The sequence below is a fragment of the Camelus ferus genome, chromosome 2 (genome assembly GCF_009834535.1).
Source record: "Camelus ferus isolate YT-003-E chromosome 2, BCGSAC_Cfer_1.0, whole genome shotgun sequence".
Lineage (NCBI taxonomy): Eukaryota > Metazoa > Chordata > Mammalia > Artiodactyla > Camelidae > Camelus > Camelus ferus.
The window spans coordinates 29,535,202-29,560,219 of NC_045697.1; the positions used below are offsets into that span (position 1 = coordinate 29,535,202).

The 25,018-nt window shown below is 41.4% G+C and overlaps 1 protein-coding gene across 20 annotated transcripts in view; it reads right to left on the reverse strand.

Moving 5' to 3' along the window:
* The window catches only part of APBB2 (amyloid beta precursor protein binding family B member 2), a 332,928-nt gene that overhangs the window by 150,047 nt on the left and 157,863 nt on the right, over window positions 1-25,018 (reverse strand). For all 20 annotated transcript variants that reach the window (XM_032496430.1, XM_032496425.1, XM_032496409.1 and 17 more), the window contains one exon: window positions 15,655-16,467. In XM_032496430.1, coding sequence (XP_032352321.1) covers window positions 15,655-16,467 — 813 coding nt within the window. The remainder of the gene's footprint in view (window positions 1-15,654; window positions 16,468-25,018) is intronic.

The window sequence follows — 25,018 nt, forward strand, 5'->3', positions numbered from 1 at the left end:
TGCTAAGTGTTCATTTGATCCTCACAACCACCCATGAGGCAGGTACTACTATTAACCCCATCTTAGAGAGGGGGAAATGTGTGATGTGACTCAGCCACGATCATTCACTAAGTAAAGACAGAGCTGGGATTTCAAATACTCAGTCGTTATGTCCCATCAAAGCTTATGCCGCAGATCCCATTTTAGGGTCAAGAACCAGAGAAAAGGCTTCCAGGGGTTTGATTTCTGGAGTCTACAGCAATTAAGAAGGCTTCCTGCTTCGACCAAAAATAAAACAAAGCATTGTTTTTCAAAATGGAGTGTGTTTTTACACATGTTTTTCATTAGAATTATAACTCTTGTTAAATTTTGCCCAGATTGTATTGACTCTCAAAGGAACACGGCACTTTAACACAAGGGCAAGCCCGGACCAGAGCAGACCTGTGTCAGGACGGGGGCTGCGCTTCTCAAGCCCCGTGGGCAGAGGAATCCCCTGAAGAGCATGCAGGTTCCTGAGACCCACCTACCAGGTCTGATTCTGTAAGGCGCAGGCAGGGCCCAGGCACCTACGCTGTAAGACCTGCCTAGGAGGTTTTGATGCAGGTAGACCAGAGGCCAAACCTGAAGGAAACAGTGACTTAACAGACTGCGATAAGATTGCCTCCAAGACTTGAAAATGAAGGAAATGAGACTATTCTTGGAGTTACGGTACAACAGTTGACTCAGCTGATGGTTCAAAGCCAAGAAACGGGATGAGAATGAGATAGGAAGGCTCCCAAACATACTATAAGAGTGATACTGTGACTTGCAGATTGAGCTAATCACCAGCGGCCAATGATTTAATCAACCAGCCCTCCCCCCACCAGGGGGTGGGTAAGAGAACCTCCATAAAGAGCCTCAACGAAGAGGGTTGGAGAGTTTGCAGGTTGGTGAACATATCCGCATGCTTGGGGGGTGGTGTGCCCCAACCCCACAGGGACAGAAACTCCTATACCTGGGACCCTTTTGAACCTCACAGTATGTATCTCTTTACTTGGCTGTTCATCTGTATCCTTTATAATATCCTTTATAATAAACTGGTAAACGTAAGTTTCCCTGAATTCGGAGAGCCACTATAGTCAATTATCAAACCTGAAGAGAGTGTCATGCGAACTCCCAGTCTGAGAGGGTCATGGGAACTCCCAATCTGTAGCAAGTAGGACAGAATGGTGGTAACCTGGGGACCCATTACTGGTGATTAGCATCTGAAGTGGGAGGTAGCCTTATGGGACTAAGCCCTTACCCTGCAGGGTCTGTGCTAATGCTGGGTAGTCAAGTGTCAGAACTGAATTAAACTGTAGGATGCCCAGTTGGTATCTGCAGAGAATTTGAGAATTGCTTGGTATGGAAAATCTACACATTTGGTGTCAGAAGTGTTCTGTGTAGGTTAAACAAAACAAAACAAAACAGATCATAGTGGTTGGAATAACTTATCTCGAACTCAGTAGAAAATATTACTACATCTTAAGAAAGATTGTGTCAGTCAGAAACCCAGGCAGCCTAGAAAAAGTAGATCATAAGCTCAAATTCCAAAGAAGAGAGAACCTTAGCCAATTCAAGGATTCTAGGTCCCTGGCAGCATCATCCCAGACACATCAGGCTCTTCTGGTTTGATACCATTTAAACTTGAGATTCATCAGATTCCCTGATGGCGAAGACCATGTTTGCCAAGCAACCTCCAGCTTATGCCTAGGTTTCCATATGGTTGTCTAGAGAGGAAGAATACCCAGTCATGTAGTTTAGGGCAAATCAGGTCATACGATAATTATTTCTAATTGGGAAATAATACACTTGCACTGAAAGTGCACACTGATTGTGTAACGTCAAGAAATTCAGTGCCCAAAAGAATGATCATTCTCAGCAGCAATTAATAAACTGACATTTTTGCTGTAGTGCTTCAATCTCATGAACTTGATGAATGAGTCCATCCCTAAGAGACAGATGTGCTGTTAGAGCCTGGTTTTAGAGCCTGTCAGCTAGAGCCTTGGCCAAGGTCACAAACGTCACTTGGTAAATTTGCTCGGTGTCTTTCCTGGCAGAGACCTTCGATGTCAACTTGTGAGGAGAAAGTGTGCCAGCCTTTCTACACGTGGCCCCTTCACTTTACTGTAGAGAAGGAAAAAGAAGAGAAATGGAACGTGTCATCTCTGCGTTCAATAGCTCAATCACTGTCTAGCATTATTGTAGAAGTAAGGCTAAATCAAGTTCAATATTTAAAATGGGAAAAAAGAGCAGACTGGTTCAAACCACTGCAACTATTCCAGTGTGTTTTCTGGAGGCAGCCCCCTCATACTACCTGCTTAAGTGCCCACTCCATCCTTATCCCATCACATGTTACAACAACACACCGAAAGAACATATAAAAGTCTCAGACATAGTGGAAGAACTGTGTCCAAGCAGAGCCACAACTCTAACTTCAGGGCATTACTCCCGGCTCTTCCCACAGTGTCACAAACTCATACATCTAAAATCAGAAACATCCTTCTCCAAAAACTAATTCCTTCTCCCAATCTCACTGTCTCTGAAAACCATCATTTTCGTAGTCTTCAGACTGAAAATCTGACATTTTTGATTCTACCCTCTCCCTCACCACCTATATCCAATCAATCACTAAATCCCAGAGATTCCTTTCTTCCATCTCTGCTCTATTTTTAAAGCTACTAGTCTCCAGTCCTCATGATCTCAAGTGAATTACTGTGAAACTCTCCTGCCAACATATTCTAGGCACCAATGTCAGATATACCCTTTTCAAACTCCACCTTGCAAACAGCACTCCTTTTCTCATAATCATCAATCATTTCTCACTAACAAAAGCAAGTTCACAATTAAGCATTAGCATCTTCCAGTCTGGCCTCCACCTATCTGACCTCGCTCACAATTATTCTTCATAGACTCTCCTCTCCAACAAAACTGCTGGAAGCATTAACTCACACGGAGCACAAAAGTTCCCAGAAAGGATTTCAGGAGGTCTCTGAGGTCGAAATTATTTTCATAATACTGAGATGATATTTACAGCTTTTTTCACCATGTTGACATTTAACTGATAGGCGCAAAATATGGATAAAATTGCTGGTATCTCAGCACGAAGCAAGACAATGGCACAAACCATACCAGTAATCATTGTATTACTCAATATTACATATTCCTACTAAAAGCAACAGCAGTTTTGCATAAGAACGTCCTTGTTGAAGCAGTAAAAATTATTTTATTAAATCTCAGCCCTTGTATATGCCTTTTTCATGTAAGTATGCAGAAAGCATTTCTGCTGCAGACAGAAGTCTGCTGTTTCCAGGAAAAGCACATGGCACGCTTTTTACTTGACAGAATGACAGACCAACTATGGTTACTCACATTTGGGTATCAGGTAGACATTTTCTCAAAAACGAATGAGGTGAGCCTGTCACTTCAAGGAAAACAACTGATAGTATTTGTTGCCAATGATAAAATGTGAGCTTTGAAGCAAAAATTAGAATTTTGGAAAACTTGTATTCACTACTGAGAGCTTGATAGCTTCCTAATAATTAATGACTCTTCTGTGCAATGGGTGGTGAGATTAACAAATGTAATGTTTTCATATTGTATAATGAAATATGTCAACATTTGGAAGATCTTCATAACTCATTGAACCAACATTTTCCAAATCACGACTGCATGATGTTACAAAATTATATACGACAGACCAATAGATTTTAATATAACAGAGTGCAAAAAAAGTTTACTACTGTGGTTTCAGATTCTACATTGTAACTAACCTTTAAGGAACTACCAATTATCAAGTTTTGGTATAACATCAAAAAAAAAACCTCCACAATTGCCTGAAAAGGCTATTTCCACCTATATATGTGTAAGAGGCTGGCAGGATTTTCCTCATCTACTTCAACCAAAACAATTTACTGATATACACTGAAGGTAGAAGCTGACGAGAGAATCCAGATGCCTTTAATTAAGCCATACATTAGATTTTCAGATAAACAAAATATCATGTTTCTCATAAACTGTTACTGGCTTTGGGGGAAAAAAAGGGCTGTGTTTCATAAAACATCCTATTTTGTTAACATTAATGGGTTTCTTATTTTTTTGTTTGCATTTTATAACATGACTTATCAATCTTTTTGATGATTAATACTGCATAATAAAATGCATTCTGTAGTTTATATATGCCTTTCTTTAGGGATAATCCCATTTGATTTTTTTTTATTATGTAGTTGTTTTTTTTTTAATTGTAGTATAGTCAGTTTACAATGTTGTATCAATTTCTGGTATACAGCATACTGTTCAGTTTCTTATTTTTTTTAGTGAGTGACTTTACAGATCTGTTTTAATTTTTAATACAATACATACTGATACATACCATCCATACAAACCACAAAGCTCTGGGGTTCTCAATAGTTTCTGAAGTGTAAAGAGGTCCCCCAGATCAAGAAGTTTGAGAACAGTGCCTGAGAGCCAGCACTTCTTTTGATTTCTTCTTTTTACTGTGTGCCCATTACTTCTTTACTTCTCCAAACTCTATTTGTCTTTCAAGTCTGTCCTCTTCCTGCATCACAAGGGCCCTCCAGGTCAAGAAATACCTTATCTGGAATTTTATGACCCTTATCTGTTCTACATATTTAGCAAAAATCTACCCAGTATCAACTACTTAGGTTCTGAGGTAAATGTATTCATTCCACATCATTTTTCTAACACAAGCGTATCCTGGGCACTGTTTATTCTGTGTATATATCTCAGGATATAGCAGTGAATAAAACAGACTAGACCGCTTCCTCCTGCAGCTTCCAGTCCAGCGTGCCCGCCCAAAGTGTGGCCAAGCACCAGAGCTACGTATCAACATCACCTGAGAGCCTGCTAAAAATGCAGAATCTCCACAACTAAAAAAAAAAAAATTGTTTTTTAAATTTTCAATGCAGAATCTCAGGCCCCAGCCCAGACCTACTGAATCAGAATCTGCATTTCAACAAGATCTCCAGGAGATTTTCCTGTACAGTAACATTTGAGAAGCAGAAGATTTATGCATCCTTCTAATGATTGTGAACTTCTTGGAGGTAAACTATTGCCTTTAATTTGCTGCACTGCTAGTGTAAATAATACAACTTACTTATTACGCTCATCATTCACTCCAACATGAGTACTCATTATATGGACTCATTTCTGGGGATTAAAGACAACACTCACAAAGGCAAAACAGCTTATATTATACCCTAAAGAAGGCTTCAATCTCACAGCAACGATAAGACAAAAATTATAATGATAATTAACATTTCAAAAAATGCTTTCTGTGGGCCAGGTATTGTGCCAGGGGCTTTAGGTAACAATTTTATTGTTATTTCCAACTTTAGAGATAAGAAATTTGGGGCTCAGAGGTTAAGAAAGTGATGGAACTGGGATGAGTCAGATCTGGCTCTAAAACCCTGAAAGTGGTAAACGCTGTAAGAGAGAGATTTAAAAGACTCTTGAGGAAGGAGCCTGTGAGTCCCTTGAAGGAAAGACTATGCCTCAATCTTGGAATCACCCAGAGAACTAGCTCAGTTCCTTACACACATCAGGAGCTCAGTAGACATTCACCAATTGAAAATATGTGAGCAGACTGCAGTTAACCTATTATCCTTACTAAAAAGTGTCCTAAAAATAAACAGTCTAGATTTTACCAGTCTAATAATCCTTAACTACACTGAACTACACTCCTGAGGTGAAAACGCTTCTCTCTGATATATTATACATAGAGTCCATTCTCTGACTCAGGGCTTTTACTCCACAGCACATGGAAGAAACATAAACAGGAGACAGAAGGACAAGACGTCAATTGGAAGGTGACAGCCACTTGGGAATCCTGTAAGAAGCAAGGCCTATTCTGGGGAAAGAAGGGAAGGGCAAGAGGTCATGAAACGCCGTCCTTGTCCATAGTGAGCAAAGGATGAAAGGAAATGTTGGTGAAAGGTCCCCCAAAGGAGACATGCCTGGAGAAGAAACAGAAAAGAGAAGTGGGAACTGAGGAGTTAGCTCCTTACAGAGATGCATTCTTGAAGATCTTCCATCACCAGTACCTCAGCACCCTCAGCCCTTGAACTTCCTTTGCTCCACCTCCCAAGAGTCCTTTCCCAACAGTTAGGAGTCATCTCCATTCTCTCACTTTCTGACAACGCCACATGGAACTGTAACCACCTTTTCGTCTAGAACATTCTGAGAAGAGTTCCACAGCTCTATTAACACTACCCTACATGTCGATTAGGGACTAAGGCTGTCAAGGGCCAGCCATCCTGAATACCTAACCATCGCATATACATACTACCGTAATGTGTATAGAAAAGAGTCCTGGTAACAAACAAATAACAGACCAAAATCAGCTTCCTAAACAAGCCATTTATATGCTGGAGACCTACTTTTATAATATCCTCAATGCACCAACTCAGCGCAGCTCTAAATGAAGATTTCTTCAAATTATACTGAAGAAGAAAGATAAATCACCTAACAAGGAAGAATCCTTGCAAAGATTAAACTCAATCATATTCAGAGTAAATCTATGGAGGACAAAAAAAAAAAAAAAAAAAAAAAAAAGGGAAAGCTCATGTAACAGTATCATCTCCCCTCTTAGACATTCACAACAATGTTTTAGAGTTGGAGTCACCTGATCCTCTTACTTTCTGACCCTTACACATGGAATGCTGACCACATATGATTTTCTAATAGTTAGATGATTCAATTTTCTAGCCAAATCTGTCTGAATAGGAAGCTCTTTTTTTTTTTTTTAATTGAACTTCAGTCAATTACAACGTGTCTATCTCTGGTGTACAGCACAATGTCCCTGTCATGGATATACATTCCTATATTCATTTTCACATTTTTGTCCTGAATAGGAAGTTTTTATTTCACTATTTTGCACCGAAGGGGTCTGAAAGGGAAACACAATATATAAATTATAAGGGTAACTAGTAACTACCTTCACATTTATGAAAGCAAACCGGGTATATTAACGGAGCCAGACCTGAAGCACAAAATTTATGAACCACCCACATCCTAGCTTTTGAAAAGCTAATGTTTTCCCTCCTCTAACCAGATTAACAGATGGAGAACTCTGAGAAGTCATCTAAAGATGTCTTTGGAAATTTCGAGCATGTTTTGCTTAACAGTTCATGTCACACTTTATAAATCTACCAGAAGGCATGGGACTGAGACTAGGATGACTATGATTAGAAGAAGGCTGTACATGATGCAGGCGTGCTGCTACCATAGCATTAGAGCTGCACGCAGCTGTCCCAGGCAAGACCAACACTAGCCTAGTTCTTTCCACTATAATAGTTGCGTGTATGTATGACGGCTGAGTCCACTGACAGAGCCTCGATCACAGGCCCAGTGTCTTGAGCTCCAGGAGACAGGACCCATTCGAAGGGCTGCCGCTGACTGGGGCCTCTATGGCATTTGAGCCCAGTGTTGTGAGATTTCTGGATTTACAATAGAAACAAGAAACTCATATTTTTATGTAAAAGCTCCCAATTTCTAAGCATTGGGCTAATTCAAAACATCATCTGCTAGACAAACCCTGTCTGCAGGTTTCCTGTGCACTCCGCAGCAGGCCCGTTTGTGATTTCAGAAACTTCCACGGCATCATGCTGCCTTCGCATTGCCCTAAAGATAGGGTCATGTATGTATATGCTTTAATATATTCTACATAGCTCCTCAGAAAATCCTGTACGTTTAGTAAGCAATGTCTCTTCAACAGAGGTAAGAAAGCATGCCTATTACTGATATCCCTGCCTGTCTGTTCTTAAGCTTTAATCCAAAGGCTAACACCATTTCCATATCACCAAGTTCCCTGAACTACCCTGTTCAGAACTGAGCCAAACTGCTCAATGTGAAGCTTTACTATGTCTTTATCATGCTTTCCTGCCCTTTCCACACTTAGCCGCAATCTCAGTTGGGTTTATGGTTTCAGATTCACCAGCATCAGGTCCACAATTAAGTTTCTTCACTGAAGAATCTGGATGAATGCAGCCCCAAACTATCTTGAGGTCCTCTGCAGCCTGTTCTGTTCATTTATCAATTCTGACCATATCAGCAAGTATTAACTTTTCTTCTTGAAAAATTTGAACACAATAATTCCTGCAAATATCCTTTCACAGCTCCTCTGTGTCGCGTATATTAAGGAATTATCTGGGAAGGTATCTGTACTGGGTTGAATACTATTCTCCTAATATTCATATTTACTGAGAACCTCAGGATGTGATCTTATTTGGAAATACGCCCTCTGCAGATATAATCAGTTAGGCTGAGGCCATCCTGGATTAGCGTGGGCCCTAAATCCAATGACTGGTGTCCTTCTAAGGCCATGGGAAGACTCAGGGAGAGATCACAGTGATGCAACTACAAGCCAAGGAATGCCAAGTGTTGCCAGCACCCGCCAGAAGTCTGGAAAGGGCAAGGAAAGAGCTTCAGAAGGGGCATGACCCTGCTGACACCTTGATTTCAAACTTCCAGCCTCCAGAACTGTGAGAGAATAAATTTCTGTTGTTTTAAGCTACCAAATGTACGGTAATTTGTGGCAGCAGCCCTGAGAAACTATTAAAACATCTAAACATCTTCTCTTCTTTGTTTGGAAACTTATGCTGCCCAGGCTGTGGCGGGGGGTGTTACCTGCTTGTACTTCCTGAGGCAAGACATGTGAACGTGAACAAAGAACCTAGGCACACATTTTAGAAGGCAACCACATGCGGTGGGGGCTTCATCCATGGAGACAGGAAACTACATGTGAGTTATCTGAGGTCACAGACCAGTTCTAATTTATTTCTATGTCTCAGGCACCTAGCACCATCCACTGAGTAGACTTTAAAAAAGTGATTGGTGTGTACATGTATATTTGAGTAAAAAAATGAATGGATGAATTAAAAGAAAGCAATGGTGAACAAATCTACAAACACGTGAATGGTTGTTAACTTCCATGGATAACACAGCTCAGTGAAAATCATGGTAAAGTTACAGATCCATTTCAATTCTCCATAGATTTAGATAAATCCAAGCTTGCTGACTACCTGGATGTTTCTATAGCCTCTTGGCTTTTAAAACCATAAATCTCTCTATGTATTTAACTTAAGAGTCTTTCATGAGGACAATGGGTCAGGGCAGAACACTCATGAAGAAATTTGACCAGAAAATTTCTGAAAGTGGACGTAGTGTTACTGTCTCTAGGACCTCACCGAGTCACAATCTGAGAGGTGACGTGCCCTCACGCAGGACTACTAGAGGACCCCAACCAGTCACTTCCGCTGTCCACACTACTCTCTCCCACGAGCTAAACAACTTGCCAAACTGGGAACTAAAATTTTTATTTTCAAAATACCAGGAAAGTAGACATAAACACGGGGTGGAGGGGGAGTAGAAATCATGAATTACACTTCTTTAGTGAATAATTTAAAAAAAAAAAAAGGAAAAGGATTCCTTACTTTGTAACAGCTCTGAGGGGCAATGATCTCCCCAGATCTTCATCTGTTGAAAGTCGATTCAATTTCCAGCACAGATAACTTCAGTGCCTGAACTTCCACATCTCAGTCCATTACAGTCGCTCCCTCCTCTGAGCGCCCTCTGCCCCACAGCAATCCGGGGTCTCATAGCTCCTTCCTGGTTCCATCTTGATCACACGGCCTGTCTTGTGTTCACTACTAGACTGTTAGACTTTTGTTGCCCCTCATTTCGTTGTATTCTTCTTGTTCCCTGAGGTACCTAGTATAATACTGTATAATGAATGGAAGGCAACCAAACTACCTTGATCATTCAATTAAATATATTTTTTGTCCTGAACCTTCAAAAATAATTAATTGAGCAAAATCATTTTCTTCCTTAGGTTCGTGGGGTGAGATAAAAACATCTTTTTATACATCTTACCCCCAAGGTACTAAGTCTAATCTGGAAAGCACGTCACCTACCCTAGAACACAGTGTGTCCGAGCTATTTTGGAAACATCTCACATCTGTCTTCTTGAATTCCTCCTGTCACATCACAGAACTCTCAACTGAGGGGACAAGACAGGGAGGCTAGTGAATCACTAAAGGGTGTTTAAAAGATTAAAATTAATTCAACAGGACAATCCAGCTGAACACTGGGCCTTTCCTATATCCTGGATTTTTTTTTTTTTAAGAGATGGGAGCTTTTAAAAGTAATTTATGGTTGAAATTACCAAAAACCATTTGACACAAAATGAACATTTAGAAGAAGTTTCTAAAAGTGTTAATAACACAGATTTATCCAAAGCTCTAACACTCTCAAGCTAGCTAAGGCCAGAAATAATTAGTGTTGCTAACTGTGTTGACATAATTAGGTTTGTGCCTTGGCTTTTGCCCTCACCAGCTATCTAGCTTGCAAAAAAGAGTTCCACTTTTGCTTGCCTCAAGACTGGAAACCAATTTAAGACATCAAAGGATTCAACCTCTTGAGTAACACGGGTCAACTCACAATGCAAGGCAAAGCATGAGGGCAAGTGAAACCAAAATGGTCCCTTCCCTTGACCCTGGCTTTTCTGACTCGTAGACCTATAGATTCAAAGACAAGGAATGTTTGTGGTAGACTGAATTACTGGCCCAAATTCTTCATCCCTCCCAAGCTTAGAATATAAATAAGAATCACCCTATCTAGGTGTTCTGAACAATTACTTTACATAAGCTGTGCATACTTTTTCTGCCTCTATAGGTGTACTGCTGGAGCAGACCTCACAGGGCATGCAGGATTGTGGTCCAGCAACCATGTAACATTTGTCCAACCAGCAAACATATAACATTTATGGAGTCTGTTACTATGTGTCACCTGCTCTGTGAAGAACTTCACATCTACACATAATGAAGACTTAGCTTCTGCTTTCATGGAACTCCAAGTCTAAATGAAAACTTTCCAGTTAGGTTACAAACTGCTGAGAGGAATGTGCTAACAGAGACTTGGAAATACTTTCGTGAGGTACAGAAAAAGAACTTTCAATAGTTCAGAGTGTCTAGAAAGGTTTCACAGAGGAGCTAACATTTGAGCTAAAATTCAACTGCTTTAGGGAATGGAAAGATCCTCTAAAATATAATTTTTCATTTTCCAGATTATCAAGATATCTACCACACATATCTAGTTGAGGTGGATGAAGTCTGATGTACTCAGCCACTGGTGACACAAGCCTAGGTCTCAGAACTATGACACGGTGGAAAACACAGGATGCTGTGTCCGAAGACCTTGGTTCAAGTCCAAGCATGGCCGCCTGACTGCGAGAAAAGTACCACAAACAATATTTGGCACACAGAATCTCACTGTGACTTCCTCAATCACTGGTTAATCAGCATCCCCCTAATATGGGGCCACATCATCAAGTAAGTTACATAATATGTACCCAAAATCAGACATTGGTTAAAACTTAACATCAGATGATTTACTTAATACATCAGGACCATTTGGGGATTTGTAGATGACCTCCATTTTTATTCAATTAATCATTATTTATTTACTAAGTTCACCTGCTTCATTTCAGGAACTGACAACACAAAGATGAAGACAAACCAATCCTTGCCCTCAGGATACAGAAAGTCTTAACTAAAATCAGACTGCAAAATATAGGCAATTTATAATTAAGAGAGAGATAAACTTTCATGTCCCATGGCTGTACTTATAATTAAGATCACAAATAATAGGCACTAATACTGATTAAACCCTTGCTATATGCCAGCCACTGTTCTAAGAGTGCCTCAGAGATGCTCTCACTTAATGTTCACAATAGATGTATGCTAAAACCCTACTAGCACCCCTATCTTACAGGTGAGAGACTATGTGAACTGCCCACACAGAACAGAGCTGAGATTTGAAGGCAGGAAGTTGAGTCCAGAGCCTGTGCTTTTGATGGTAAGTTAATGAAGCATTAGGCCCACTGCCACACCATCCAGATTTGGTTTTCTCTGTGTATATGCTGCCTTTCTGCACTTTAGTACTGAACCTAATTTTGAAATGGCTATTCCACAAGACCCACCCAGTTTCATACTCTGTATCTTCAATTTTATGAAGCCTCAAATGAAACCTAAGTTACCTGTTGGTATAAACTAGGTACTGAAACCTGTACCCAGGTAGCACCAAAATGCGTCTTTCAAAAGTTTTTATGAAGCAAACATAAAACACCAGGTGATTAATGGGGAGACTACACACAATCTTCCCAACCTATGCTCACCTGAGCCATCCTGCTCACCTGGGGCCACCGAGGGAACTGCATTTCTGGCAAAACCTGAACAGACTAAAAGTCCCCACTTCCAACTACCGAAATGATGCCACCCTTTCTTTTAGAATCAAGGTCAAGGCATTCTTTTGAACTTTTCTATATTCCTATGAAACTCAGTAATTTCACTGGTGTTTTTTTTTTTCTCCCTTCTAATAACCTCTTGTTTCTCAAAGGACAGGCGACATAGGCAGAAAAGAGGAGGAACATACTGTACACATGACTGTACAAAAAAAAGTTACTAACATGTTGGAGCAGGCAATTCAGTAAGAAAGGGAAATAGAAAGTGGTCAATCTCTGGGTTAGATGGTGCATTTTATTTTTTAAATAGCATTCTAACTTGGAAAGGATGTCCCTAAGATAGAAATGAGTCTGTTCTATTTTTCTAGGCTCCCCAAAGCACAGTCTAAAATCCAAAGACAACTGTGTCATGATTTAGTCATAAGACATACATCACTGTGGTGAGTATTTGCTTAACACTGTGAGGAAGCAAATATATACACTTCTTATATGTGTACCATGGCACTGCATACTAGTATCTTAGAAAATATTTGCTCTTATGTCTTTCTTTCTTTCAACAGTTAGTATTTGTGTTTATTTTATATATATAAACATGCATATACTATATAAGACTTTATAATAAACACTGATTTCACCATTAGAAGGGAAACATAATGTTTAATTTAAATTGATCTGATCATTGTAAACACTAACAGTATGTTTCACTGGAAAGATGAAATCAAAAGAAAAACCAATGTTGAATACTCAGTTATTTTACTTCACTCGTTAATCTGTGTAGTGGTCACTACCTGAAACTCTGAAGTGTGATCATGAAGTAAAGAGGTGTTTTTTCAGTAGGCGTTCTCAACTGGCTCTGAGGAAATTGTGAAAGAATTCCCAAATATTATTAACATTAATATTTTGAGACACTGTATTATGGTCAAATAGGTAGAGATCCCAAAGTGACCATTTTGAAGGTTTGGCTTCTAGCATTTTTAAAAAACCCAACTTCACAGCTTGAGAGAGCTGGGTCATGGCTCACACATTCTTCCAAGTATATCTGATTCAAAACGTCTATTCTTAGTAACCCATTAAGGGCCATCACCATACTGTCATCCTTACTTTAAAATTCAAAGGTCTTCAACACCGACCTTAAGAATCAAACATGAATGTATCCTCTCAACATGTCAGAAAACTCTAATCCAGTCCATACAGGATGCCAAGCACTGGAATGGGCTCTGTAGAGAAACCCAGCGGAAAGTAACACCCAGAAGCTGAGAAAGTGAGTGGTGAGCCGAAGGGACCCTGCAAAGGTTCCCTGGAGAGAGTGGCAGTGGATGGAGCGAGAGCACAGGTCGGTTTCACTTGTGGCTCTCCGCTGGCCCCTGCTGACACCAGCACTGAGTAAGTGAATGGGCCATGGACAGAAATACCCTGTAACACTCAGCAGCCAGGGAATCATTAACTCAATCATGGTGCTTGCAGAGGGTTGAACAGCATGCCTAATACTTAAAAAGCCCGAGGTAGAAAAATACTATATCCTGATATGGACCACTCTACAAAATACATACTTCAGTGGAAAAAGGAAAGCATTCATAAAAACAATGTAATGTGAGTCATTCTTTCTTGCTTTAATTTTAATTGTGGAAAATTTTAAACATACGAAATTAGAGACTGCAGAATAATAAGCCCTAGGTATCCACCTTTAACAAGGACCAGCCTATCCCATACACAGTATTATTTATATTTGTATGTATTATATTATAGTCTGTTAGATATTATGCTACTATATTTCAGCATGTATCTCTAAAAGACAAGCACTCTTTAAAAATATCATTATAAAATTTGGGTAAATTTTAAAATTCATTATGAATGTGAGTATACACCTAAAACAGTTTCTGGGAAAACAAAATACTGGAAAAAAAAAAAGTAGTAATCATCACTGGAAAAAAGGGAAGTAGAGTGAGGAGCAGGAGAGACTTTCCTTTATTTAAAACCTTTCAGTAAAACTTAAAATGTAGCTACAAGAGGAAGCACAGGGCCTGGAAGAGCAGCAGGAAGGCGGGCACAGCCTGGAGGGGGTGCAGAAAACAGCAGGTAGACTGGGGTGTGAGTGACACACTCAGGGAGTCCTTAATACAGAGTCAAACACTAGCAGGTGATCGTGTCCATCAGCTACAGGGTATGGATTCTCTAAATGTAAAAAGTAATAGAGAGTTGTGAACTCAATGACATTACCAAACATAATTACGATTCCAATAATGTGCAGATCCAGACATTTACGAGATGAAAATGGGCTCATTTCAGCCTCCCTTACTGCCACATCGAACTACAGGAGGCTGACGAAATCTATCATTTACAGTACGGCGATTTTAAAGGGCACTTGAAAAACACTTCTTTTCTTCTTCTTGTTTTTTTAAACAAGGTAATGTCTTACTTTCTCCTTCTCTTTTCCGTATCTATAGTCCTTATAATTTCTCTGCCTTATAGGTTTGGAAAATGTCATTTCCTTCCCTGGCGATTCCATCTGTTACACCTGCATCCCATTAACAGCCCTGGGACCCACTCGGCGCAGGGTTAGGTTAAAGAAATCAGCCTTTGTGAGTGCTTACTTACAGTGATTTCAGACACTATACACTTTTCCACATCTTTTAATCTTATAATCAGTATAATGGGAGCCATGAGATGATGAGGTTAATAGTAGCTGAATTTTAGGACCCTGCTCATTTCTGTCACAATTTTCACTCCACTGAAAAATCCAAAGATGTTACAAACATAGACAAAAGTCAAGACTAGTCTTGACTAGAGTAGTTAAAATCCAAAACTTCTGTATATATTTTAAAAGAAACACCATTTTCTCACTTTCAAATACCCCTTGAACAAGGGTAATAAAACGCTCCCCAGTAAAGGTCAAAAGGGAAATGTCTTTAATGAATAGACTTTCAATTTTTAAAACTTTTAACTTTTCATTAGTTTAAGCCTAAATAACTTTCTCGGAGAACTTCAAATTAGTGCTCTCTTTCAGGTTACATCCTGCCCCCAGCAACTTTCTTTTATTACTTTGCTTAACAAAATCCAGTATTTCTAGACAGTGTGTAGAAATAGTTCACCTAACCACTGGCAGCATAACTTCTAAATAGATGATGTTTCATTGGACTTAACACCAGGGACTTCTTTTTCAAAAATGCTTCCCAGAACAAACAACTTATGTATGAATCAAAATGAAACCTTTGAGGAATCTAATGATATTTCCCACACAAATTGCCCAATTTTACCCTAAGAGGCCCATGTTCTTCTCTACCTGCAAATGAAATTTGGGGGGGGGCAGGGAGTGGGCAGTCAGTCTAGAGACTAATTGCATCAATAAGAGAAAACACCAAAAGAAAGCGCCGCCTTAGGTTACACCTCTCCCGGGGTACCTGTTTCGTCTGGTGAACTGGGGGAAGCGCTGTCTTGGGACAGGGTGGTCCAGCTGGATTCCTCATCACTTGGTGCCAGGTTCTGGATCCGGTGTAGTGCGCAATCGGTTTTGGCCCCCGTTTTAGGATGATCCTTCTTGGTCTCCGGGCTGGAAGACACTGTGGCGATCTGGCCGTCCTCAGGGCTGAACTGGGGTTTGCTTGGTTTCTGCAGCAGCAAATCGCCATTCCCAGTGACGGTGGAGGCCTGGCCCTGGCCTGGCGGGGTCTTCTCCTCCGCAACCCCGTGTTGGTTGCCCAAGTTCTGCTCGAGTTCCCTGGTTGAGGTTTCCAGGTCTGCATAGTAATTCAGGAAGCTCTTGGTTCTCCTGGGTTGGGAGGGCAAAATTTCACAGCCCAAGGAGTCGGGCGGTTGGGGCTCCTTCCCTTCTAACTTCTCGGAAGTTACGTTGACCGCGGTGGGGCTGACGTTCTTGTTGGGGTCCTGCTGCCCCTGTTCGGCTGCCTTCCGGAGCTGGTTCTCCCCATTTTTCACCAGCTTGATGTTGGCAGAGCCATTTCCCAGCAGGGGCTGTGCAGCTGGATCCGAGAGGCCCATTGCCGCCTGGATGTTAGTCAGTGCATATTTCTTCCTGCATTTGGGGGGTGTGCTGTTCTTGGTTTCTGTGTGTTTTATTTCAGCGTTCAACAGTTCATTGTGGGAAGAACGGAGATTAAGGGTATTTGGTGGTGTGGCCGGGCTGTTCCGATTCGTGATGTCTGTGGTTCCGCTGCTGGCCATAAACACTGCCAAAGTGTCTACACCTGAGTCAGCTGGAAAAAAAAAAAGAAAGAAAACTAGTCATTAGATGCCTGCTGTGATTAAACTACTTAGCATACAGAGTGAACATTTTTATACAGAAAATGGAAAGAACTAATGTTTCTGTTGCAGTTCTTGTAAAACTGACCCATTTTCCTCTTTCTTATCACCATTTGCTAACCCACTAAACAGGAGCAAATAAAAGGCTTAACGTGGATACACAAAAGCCAATTTGTACAAAAGCTAACAGGTCCAAGGGTCCAAAATTTTACTTGGAATAAAAAAAACTCTCTTTTGAATTCATATAGAAGCATTTTCTTCCAGCAGCTGGTCTTCATTCTCCACAGCCTTGGAAATCATCCCCTTTCTAAACATCCACACCACATTTCTATCCTGTCGTTCCCTCAGGCAACAAAGTAGTTGCTCAAAAGCCCTCTGGGCGACAGCTTCCTTAATTAACCTGAAAGGTCACTGTTCTATGATGCACCAGACATCCAAGGTAATTTTTCTCAACCACATCTAGAAACTGTTCTGATGCCAAGAAAAATCAAACCTCCGTTAGAGTTTGATAATGTCTTTGCGAACATTTCTGACCTGGGCTTGGTGTTTGTACTAAACAGAAACTTGGGAGAAATGGCTTACTTAATTGCTCAGGAACACAGAGGTGTGGGTAAAACTATTACTAATAATGTAGCATTGAGCCCTTGGCTACAGATGTGTTAGAGGCCCCCAAAGCAGTCTGAATATATTCCACTGAATTAAAACACAGACTCAGCTGTTTGCAGTCACCACGTGCCCCTGCAGGACTCCTAGGAAACTATCTGACAGTCGCATTTACCTCATATATCGTTCACACCATCAGTGATCTATCCTATGTGTCTCTTGCGAGGAAGAAAGAAAGGTTTGTCAGACTAGATGGGAATAAAATTCATCAGCAAGAATTCCTGAGGTTTCAGATTTCTCAGTCTATGAAGAATGACTTCTTTCTTGTCTGATCCTGCGCCCTCCAGAGAAACCTCCCTGGGCTCTTTAAACCAGCACTAGATGGACCCAAAGCACAGCTCCTAACATTCCTAAAATTGTATAGTGACAACTTCCTCTTCCTCCACCAGGCAAAACAGGGACCTCCACAGAGGAGGAAGGTAAGAATGGTCTCCTGTCCGGGAGCTTAGAGGTGTCCCCTTCTATCATGAAATACTCAGGATGGGCTATTTTAGGAAAGAGTCACTCACTCATCCTGGAGTCTGTGTGCTTCTGGGAGGCTAGGCAACATCCTAAAATGCCAGGCAATGTCCATACTGACCACAGAATGACCAGGTGCTCCACAGAGATAATTAAGGGCTGTAACCCAAAGTGGTTAGACCTTGGACCCCATTCTTTAGAATTATTATTTATAAGGATTCCTGCCTACCCAGCATCTACCTCAGCACTTGGGCTTCATTAAAAATCTAGTGTGTTTCTCTGTTTTAAATAATACTCTGACGACTAAATTTTTTTAAAAAACTTCATACTGTTTGGCTACTACCACCATTTTACAGAAAACATGCTTCAATGTATAATTCAGCCTCACTCAAGAGCAGCATCTGATGTGAAAAGAGTCTGCCCTGACCCCACGAGATGTTTTCCCTGAGACCTATATCCATAACACAGGCACACAGGAGAGAACTGTATTCAGACTCTTGGATATTTAGAGTGACATCATTATAAGAAAGTTGGCAACCTGCTGGCTTTTTAGAAGGCGTGGCAAAAAATTTCTGTGAGGCTGTTTTATGATGTTAGGTACTATATTCTAGCAATGTTTTAGGGAGAAATTTTTATTTACTTTGTTTATAACCATAACATTTTCAGAAAGAATACCATCAAAATTTCTAGGTGATTTAATATTTAAGTAGCTTTTATATCCTGACTGTGACAGATGAAAACTCTGAATCATGTCTTCAACAGCCTTTTGGATCCCACCACCTTCCTATTCCCTATGTAACTATTCTGCTTCCCAGAAATCATAAAGGGGAGGTTTGGGAGAGTGAAGTTAGAACAACAGGACCACCCATACAAAATAGCTCTGTATATGCTGTTTTACAGATCAAAGCCTGAACACAATCTGAGTGTGTCTTGAGATATTAAATGATGGTCTCATGTATCTGAAGTACACAGTCGTCTCCAGGAGTTCATACATCCACCAGGCAGTTCTTTGGGCTCAAAAAGGCCATGAAGCAGGCAGAGGTTAGCAAATTCCTAGAAAGACGAAGGAAGGCCCTGAAAGCGGGGAGGCAGTGCCCACCAGGATAAGAGCACAGAACTTAGGTCAGAAAGACAAGGCGCAAGTCCTGTCCGTGCTGCTCCCTAGCTGAGTGATGTAGGACACCAGCCCCCGAGTCTCCTTGTCTGAAAAGTGGGATAACAGGAGTACCGCTGTTAGGAGGATTAAAATGAGAAATGCCTGCTAAGAGGTTAGCACAGTGCATAACTATAAATGTGAGCAACCCTCAGCCTTTTGATTCAAGTGACAGAGCAAGAGGCTGTCTGCCTGTGCCCCCAAATTAACCAGCTATTTGCTCTGAGCCACAGAAATGGTCTCGATGCAGAGCCACACGGAGAGTAAGCAGACTAACAACAAGTGATACAGACACTGGGTCTGGAGAGGTTCAGTTTTGAAAAAAAGGATCCCCACACTTAAGAGGAAGGAGGTATGTGGTTCTTTTTTAAAGGGAAGAAAATCTTATAATGTCTCTTTAAACCTTCTTATATTTAGCTATTTTCCTTAGAGTCAAAAAAGCCTACATCCAAACTCCTTGATATAACAGACAAGTTACTTAAAACTCCTCATTTCTTTACCATGAAATGAGGATAATCATAGTATGCACACTTCACTGAGCTTTGCTGAGGACTAAGAGAGGCAGCTGTCAAGCACTGAACCTAATGCCTGGCGTATCGCAGGAGCTCAGTACAGGTTAGGGCTTATCATCACCTTACAGCTCCCACCTGCCTCGCACACTGTCTCCAACCGCCACACCTCTAGCCGTCACTGCGCGGAAACCGAGACACACGGCCCCGACAGCTAAGTGCTTTCAGCCTCAGACGTGCAATAAAGTGACAGAAGTCAACCAGGGTGGGGGCGCGCGAGGTGCAAAGGAGTAACTGGTCTTCCCACGTCAGGCTGGAGAGGACCTGGAGGTGAGGGAGGGTGGATTACCATCTGGGGAGTCTGAGCACATCAAGACATGAGAGGAGAGGTGGCGAAGAGAGGTGGGGGAGGGACGGGGCAGAGAGGACAGTAAGACCTGCTCCAAGACTATGGACTTGACCCTGAGGTAGAGAAGACCAAGCACTTCAACAGCAGCATGAAGAATGAACCTGAGGCTGAATGTGTGTGTGCTGTATCCCTTTATGTGGTGGGGGGAAAGGGCATCTTTCCTCCAACATATTCTCCAAGAAGGAGATGATTCTGATAAAAGGCAATACAGGCAATGTAAATTAGGCAACTAAAGCATCAGTGGTTGTCAGGGAAAGGGCAGAATAAGGTAGGTAGAGGGTGTCTCCCTAATGAGAGAGGAAGGCTGGCTCCATCTTCATGCTCTTCTATCTGCTGTTAGAGCCCGACTCTGCTGTTGACCAAAGGAGAGCAAAGCCCAGGCATGGAGACCAGCTGCAAGACTACTGCAATAGTCCAGTCAAGACAGCAGGGAGAGGAGGAGGTGCGCATGAGAGACTTGGAAAGAAAGCCTTCCTCTTTCACTGCTATAGTACCAGCTCTGGTCATTCATCTCTTGACCAGGGCATAAGATGAGGTCTCCATCAGCCACCTGGACTTAGAGGCAAGGACTGAACAGAGTCAAGTGCACTGAGTGATTACAAGGACAGCAGTGGCTTCTGTTCCAACAGCTTCGGGAGGATGGCAGAGGTGGGCAGAGAGGGACCCTTAAGGAACTTTACTATGAATAGGACATTGGGAGAGAAGAGCCCCTGGAGGAAGATCCGAGGTTACGGGAAGGAATTTTTGTTTTCTAAAGTGAAAGTCCAAGCCATGTTTTATTTTTTATAGGCTGGAAAAGCAGAGGCCAACAGAGAGGGGGAAAGCAGAGGCCAACAGAGCAGGGGAAACAAAAACACAAAAGAGAGAGAGACCTGATGATATGGAGAGAGGAGGGACCACAGCAGATGTGGAAGAGTCAGCCTTGCCCAAGACGTGAGAAGGGAGGACAGGAAGTAAGGATGGGGACAGGCACATTCGTCACTGTACTGACACAAAACCAAGGAAAAATAAAAGTGGTAGCTTCCACTTTGTCTTTGAAGATAAAGTCTTCCCCAAGGGGAAGAGCAGTCTACAGGAACGTGAGGAGAGGGACAAAATTTAGAAAGAATGACAAAGGAGAAACACAGAGTTAGTGACTTAAAAAAAAAAAATTGAAGCTTGATGGCATAAAAACAGACACATAGATCGATGGAACAGAATAGAGAGCCCAAAAAAAAAGCCCACATATATATGATCAATTAATTTATAACAAAGGAGCCAAGAATATACAACAAGGAAATGACAATCTCTTCAATAAATGGTGTTGGGAAAAGTGGACAGCTGCATGCGAAAGAATAAAACTGGACCATTACCTCACACTACACACAAAAATTAACTGAAAATGAATTAAAGACTTGAAGGTAAGACATGAAATCATAAACCTCCGAAAAAAAAAAAAACACAAACAAACAAAAAACACAGCAGGTAAGCTTCTTGACACAGGTCTTGGCAATGATATTACGCATTTGACACCAAAAGCAAAAATAAACAAGTGAGAATGCATCAAAAAAAGCTTTTGCTCAGCAAAAGAAACTATCAAGATAATGAAAGGACAACTTTCGCAATGAAAATTAAAAAAAAAAAAAAGGAATGGGCACAGAGTGGGACATGATCCAGGTAGCAGGTGTACGGGTAGGAACAGTGAGGAAGGCACTTCGGGGTAGGAACAGTGAGGAAGGCACTTCGGGATCGGCCTGGAGAGGGCAGGAGACGGAGCCGGGAGGAGGGTGAAGGGCTGGGGGAAAGGAAAGGCCACAGGGTCAGAGGTCTCTGAAAGGGAGGGCACAGGTGTGACAGGAACAAGAAATTGTTTTCAACCCTAGCTGCATGCGTACCTTGGGGAGCTTTTAGAAAGTACAGAAGCCTAGGCCCTGCCCCCAAAGACACTTCCAAATTCTGATTCAACTAGTGTTAGATTGGTCCCAGTCAGGGTATTAAAATGTCCTTTGGGTGATTCCAGTGTGTGGCCAAGGCTGAGAAGCATTGCAATAAGGAAGAGAGGAATTTGGAAGAATATGATGATATTTACGTGAAGTGTGATTTCAGAGGCTCTTGGAATACTCTGGTCACGCGTGTCTAACATGTGCACACATTCTTAGCATCCCTCTCTCCTTCCTGGCAAATTTCTACTTCTCCTTTAAGATTCAGAGTAGATGTCACCTCTTTGGGAAGCCTTCCCTTGACCCTCCACCCCCACCCCAGGCAGACTCCAGGGTTCCCTCCTTCTACACACCCAACCTTCATAAATCTATCTTCACTTCTGCATAAACATAACAGCATATCTCACACTGTTGTATTTTTAACCTATTTGAGTTTCCCACTAAGTTGTGACCACCAGCAACCAGCACAGCAGACTAGTACGTGGTAGGCCCTCAATAATGTTCATAGAATAAACTATTGAATAAAGTGAGAAAGATAAGTGTTTCATTAACATCTCAAGAAAGGTTTACCGCAAAAGTCTATGTAGAATTTTTGAGTTCCTTATTAAAGATTGAAAGGAAACCACCATTATTGCCTAAATAGTCAACAGCAAATTCATTTTCCCTTTCCTTGAAAAGACTGATGCCCTCAGAAATGGGAAAAGGTGATCAGTGGTCAGTTACCTCAGCTTTCACCCTGTGCACGTAGCATCTGGGCAAGAGTTAAAGTAAAACCCTTCAATACACTGTCTAGACCAATTTATTTTGCTCCTCGGTCTCAGCTCAAGAAAATTCCAGCTCAATTCTGTCATAACTCCCTAAAGAAGAAAAGACTATTTAGAGTCAGCCTCTCTCTTGTTTTTTTCTTTGACCCAGAGTAGATTGGTGTACCCCTCTGCCAAACGTGATTTCTCAGCAGCTATTATCCCATCAGTGCAAAGCTCTCCATGCTTTGGTCTGAAGAAAACTGGAGGCCCAGCAGAGGGGCCATGCACACTGCAGAGGTGCTCCCCCATCCAGTTCTGGACCCTCCTCTGTCCCTTACCTCCTCCTGGTTTGCCGTCTCCATCATTAATAATACGAAGCAGAAGAGAATTCAGTAGCATGGGAAACAGCAACATCACAACTATACAAATGTAACAAATTACGATGAAAAATGAATGCTCTATAAATACAGAAATGAAAGGATACAGAATGAAAGAAACTCTATTGAGACTCTAATCAAAAGTGGGTGCATTTAAGCCAGTTCCATTTTTCTTTGCTTCACATGATTTTATTGTAGTTCTAGATCAAAGACCACTTGGTCTGATCCTCCCTCTAAACTGGGGGGATAGAGGAAGTTAAGTCCACCTACACGCGGGCTGGATGTTAACTGATTCCCTGCCTAGGAACCTGGGAATAGTGCTTCATGAGTTTCTTATCCTACTGAATTCTGTCAATTCTACTAGAAAATGTTTCTCCAATAAATTGAGTCCTTCCTTCTCTCCTTCTCCATGCCTGCTTTCAGGCCCTCACCACTTTAAGTCTCCCAAGCATAATGGCTCTCCCAAACTGCAGCCTACCCTGACAGTTTGCCCTGCGCAATTCCAAAAACAAACGGATTGTGTAGTTCTCATTTAAAAACATCTGCTCACTCTCTGTTGTCCAAACTCAGCTCAGTACACAAGGCCCTTCAAATTCTCTGCTCATGCTAGCCTCAGTCTACCCTTCCAATCACACCTCCTGTCACTGCACCTGCCCTCCCACCATGGTACCAGCCACAGTCAGCTTCCCTGAGGATGCCAAGCCTCTTCACAACTCTTTGCCTCTGCACATAGAGTCTGTGTCCTCTGCCCAGGAAGGCCCTCATCTCCTCTACCCTTGCCCTATTTCCTGCCTGAAAACTCCTATAAATCCTTCAAAACCCAGCTCAAGCATCATATCCTCCCTGAGGACTTCTCTGATTCCTGTACACAGTGGTGGCTTCCCATCCTCTGTGCTAGGTATGTACCATGCAGTTCACATCAGGACTTCTGTACTTACTACACTATAATATCAACTGAGGTATCTGTCTCCACTTCTCCACTGCAAGCTCCCTGAGGGAAGTGACTGTTTTCTTCACTTTCTAAGACAGTTTTATTGAGATATAATTCACATACCATAAAGTACACCTTTTAAAAGTACAATTTGGGGGTGTTTAGCATATGCACAGAATTGTGCACCCATCACTACAACCTAATTGCAGAGCACTTTCATCAACCCGGAAGGAAATCCTGTACTCTTTAGCCCACTAACCTACTTCCTGTCTTTATGGGCTGGCCCCTTCTGGACATTCCATAAAACAGACTTATACAGCATGTGGTCTTTGCGATTAGCTTCCTCCAGTTGGTGTGCATCTTGAAGGTTCGGCCATGTTGCAGTGTGCATCAGTACTTCATTCCTTTTTACGGTCAGATCATATTCTACTGTATGGACATACCACATTGTGTTGATCTCTTCATCACTTAATGGACATTTAGGTTGTTTATACTTTTCAGCTATTATGAATAGTGCTGCTGTGAATATTTGTGTGCAAGTTTTTGTGTGGACATATGTTTTTAATTCTCTTGGATGTATACTCAAGATTGGAACTGCTGATTATAATTTTGTGATTATACAGATGTATATACATATTTACTATATATATATACACACACACACACATCTATACATATATATACATGTATATACACACACATATATATATCCTTTTGAGGAACTGCCAAACTGTTTTACAAAGCAGTTGTACCATTTTACATTCCCACTAGCAATGCATGAAGATTCTAATCTCTTCACATTCTTGTCAACATTTGTTATTGTCTCCTTTTTTATATAGCTATCCAAACGAGGGTGATTTCATTTTGATTTACACTTCTCCTCCATTTTTATATTCCCAGAATTTTCAGTTCCTTTTACAAAGCCTCGCTATTAAGAGCACTCAATAAATGTATGGTTCATTAATCATCCACTCATTCATTAACTAAGTATTTTTTGAGCATCTACTATGTGCCAATTGCTCAAGGCCAAGCACATAACAGTGCACAAAATAAGTAAAACGAATGAGGAACGAGTAAGCAAACGCCAGGAGCTCTGAAGGCCAGTTGTCAATACAAAGGTGGTTCTGTGCCTGGATGTCTGGAAGGTGACGGGACCCGTGACTTTGCCATCACTTCCACATCTATTCATCATGCTATTTTGAGCATAAATTACAAAAATCCAGCATCAATTCAGGAGGATCAATTCCTATTTCAGAGCTCCATATATGTTCAGAGCTAAGAGTGTGACAAGAGCTCAGATTACTGCTGCCGTCACCCTCCTGCATGCACGAAGGACAAC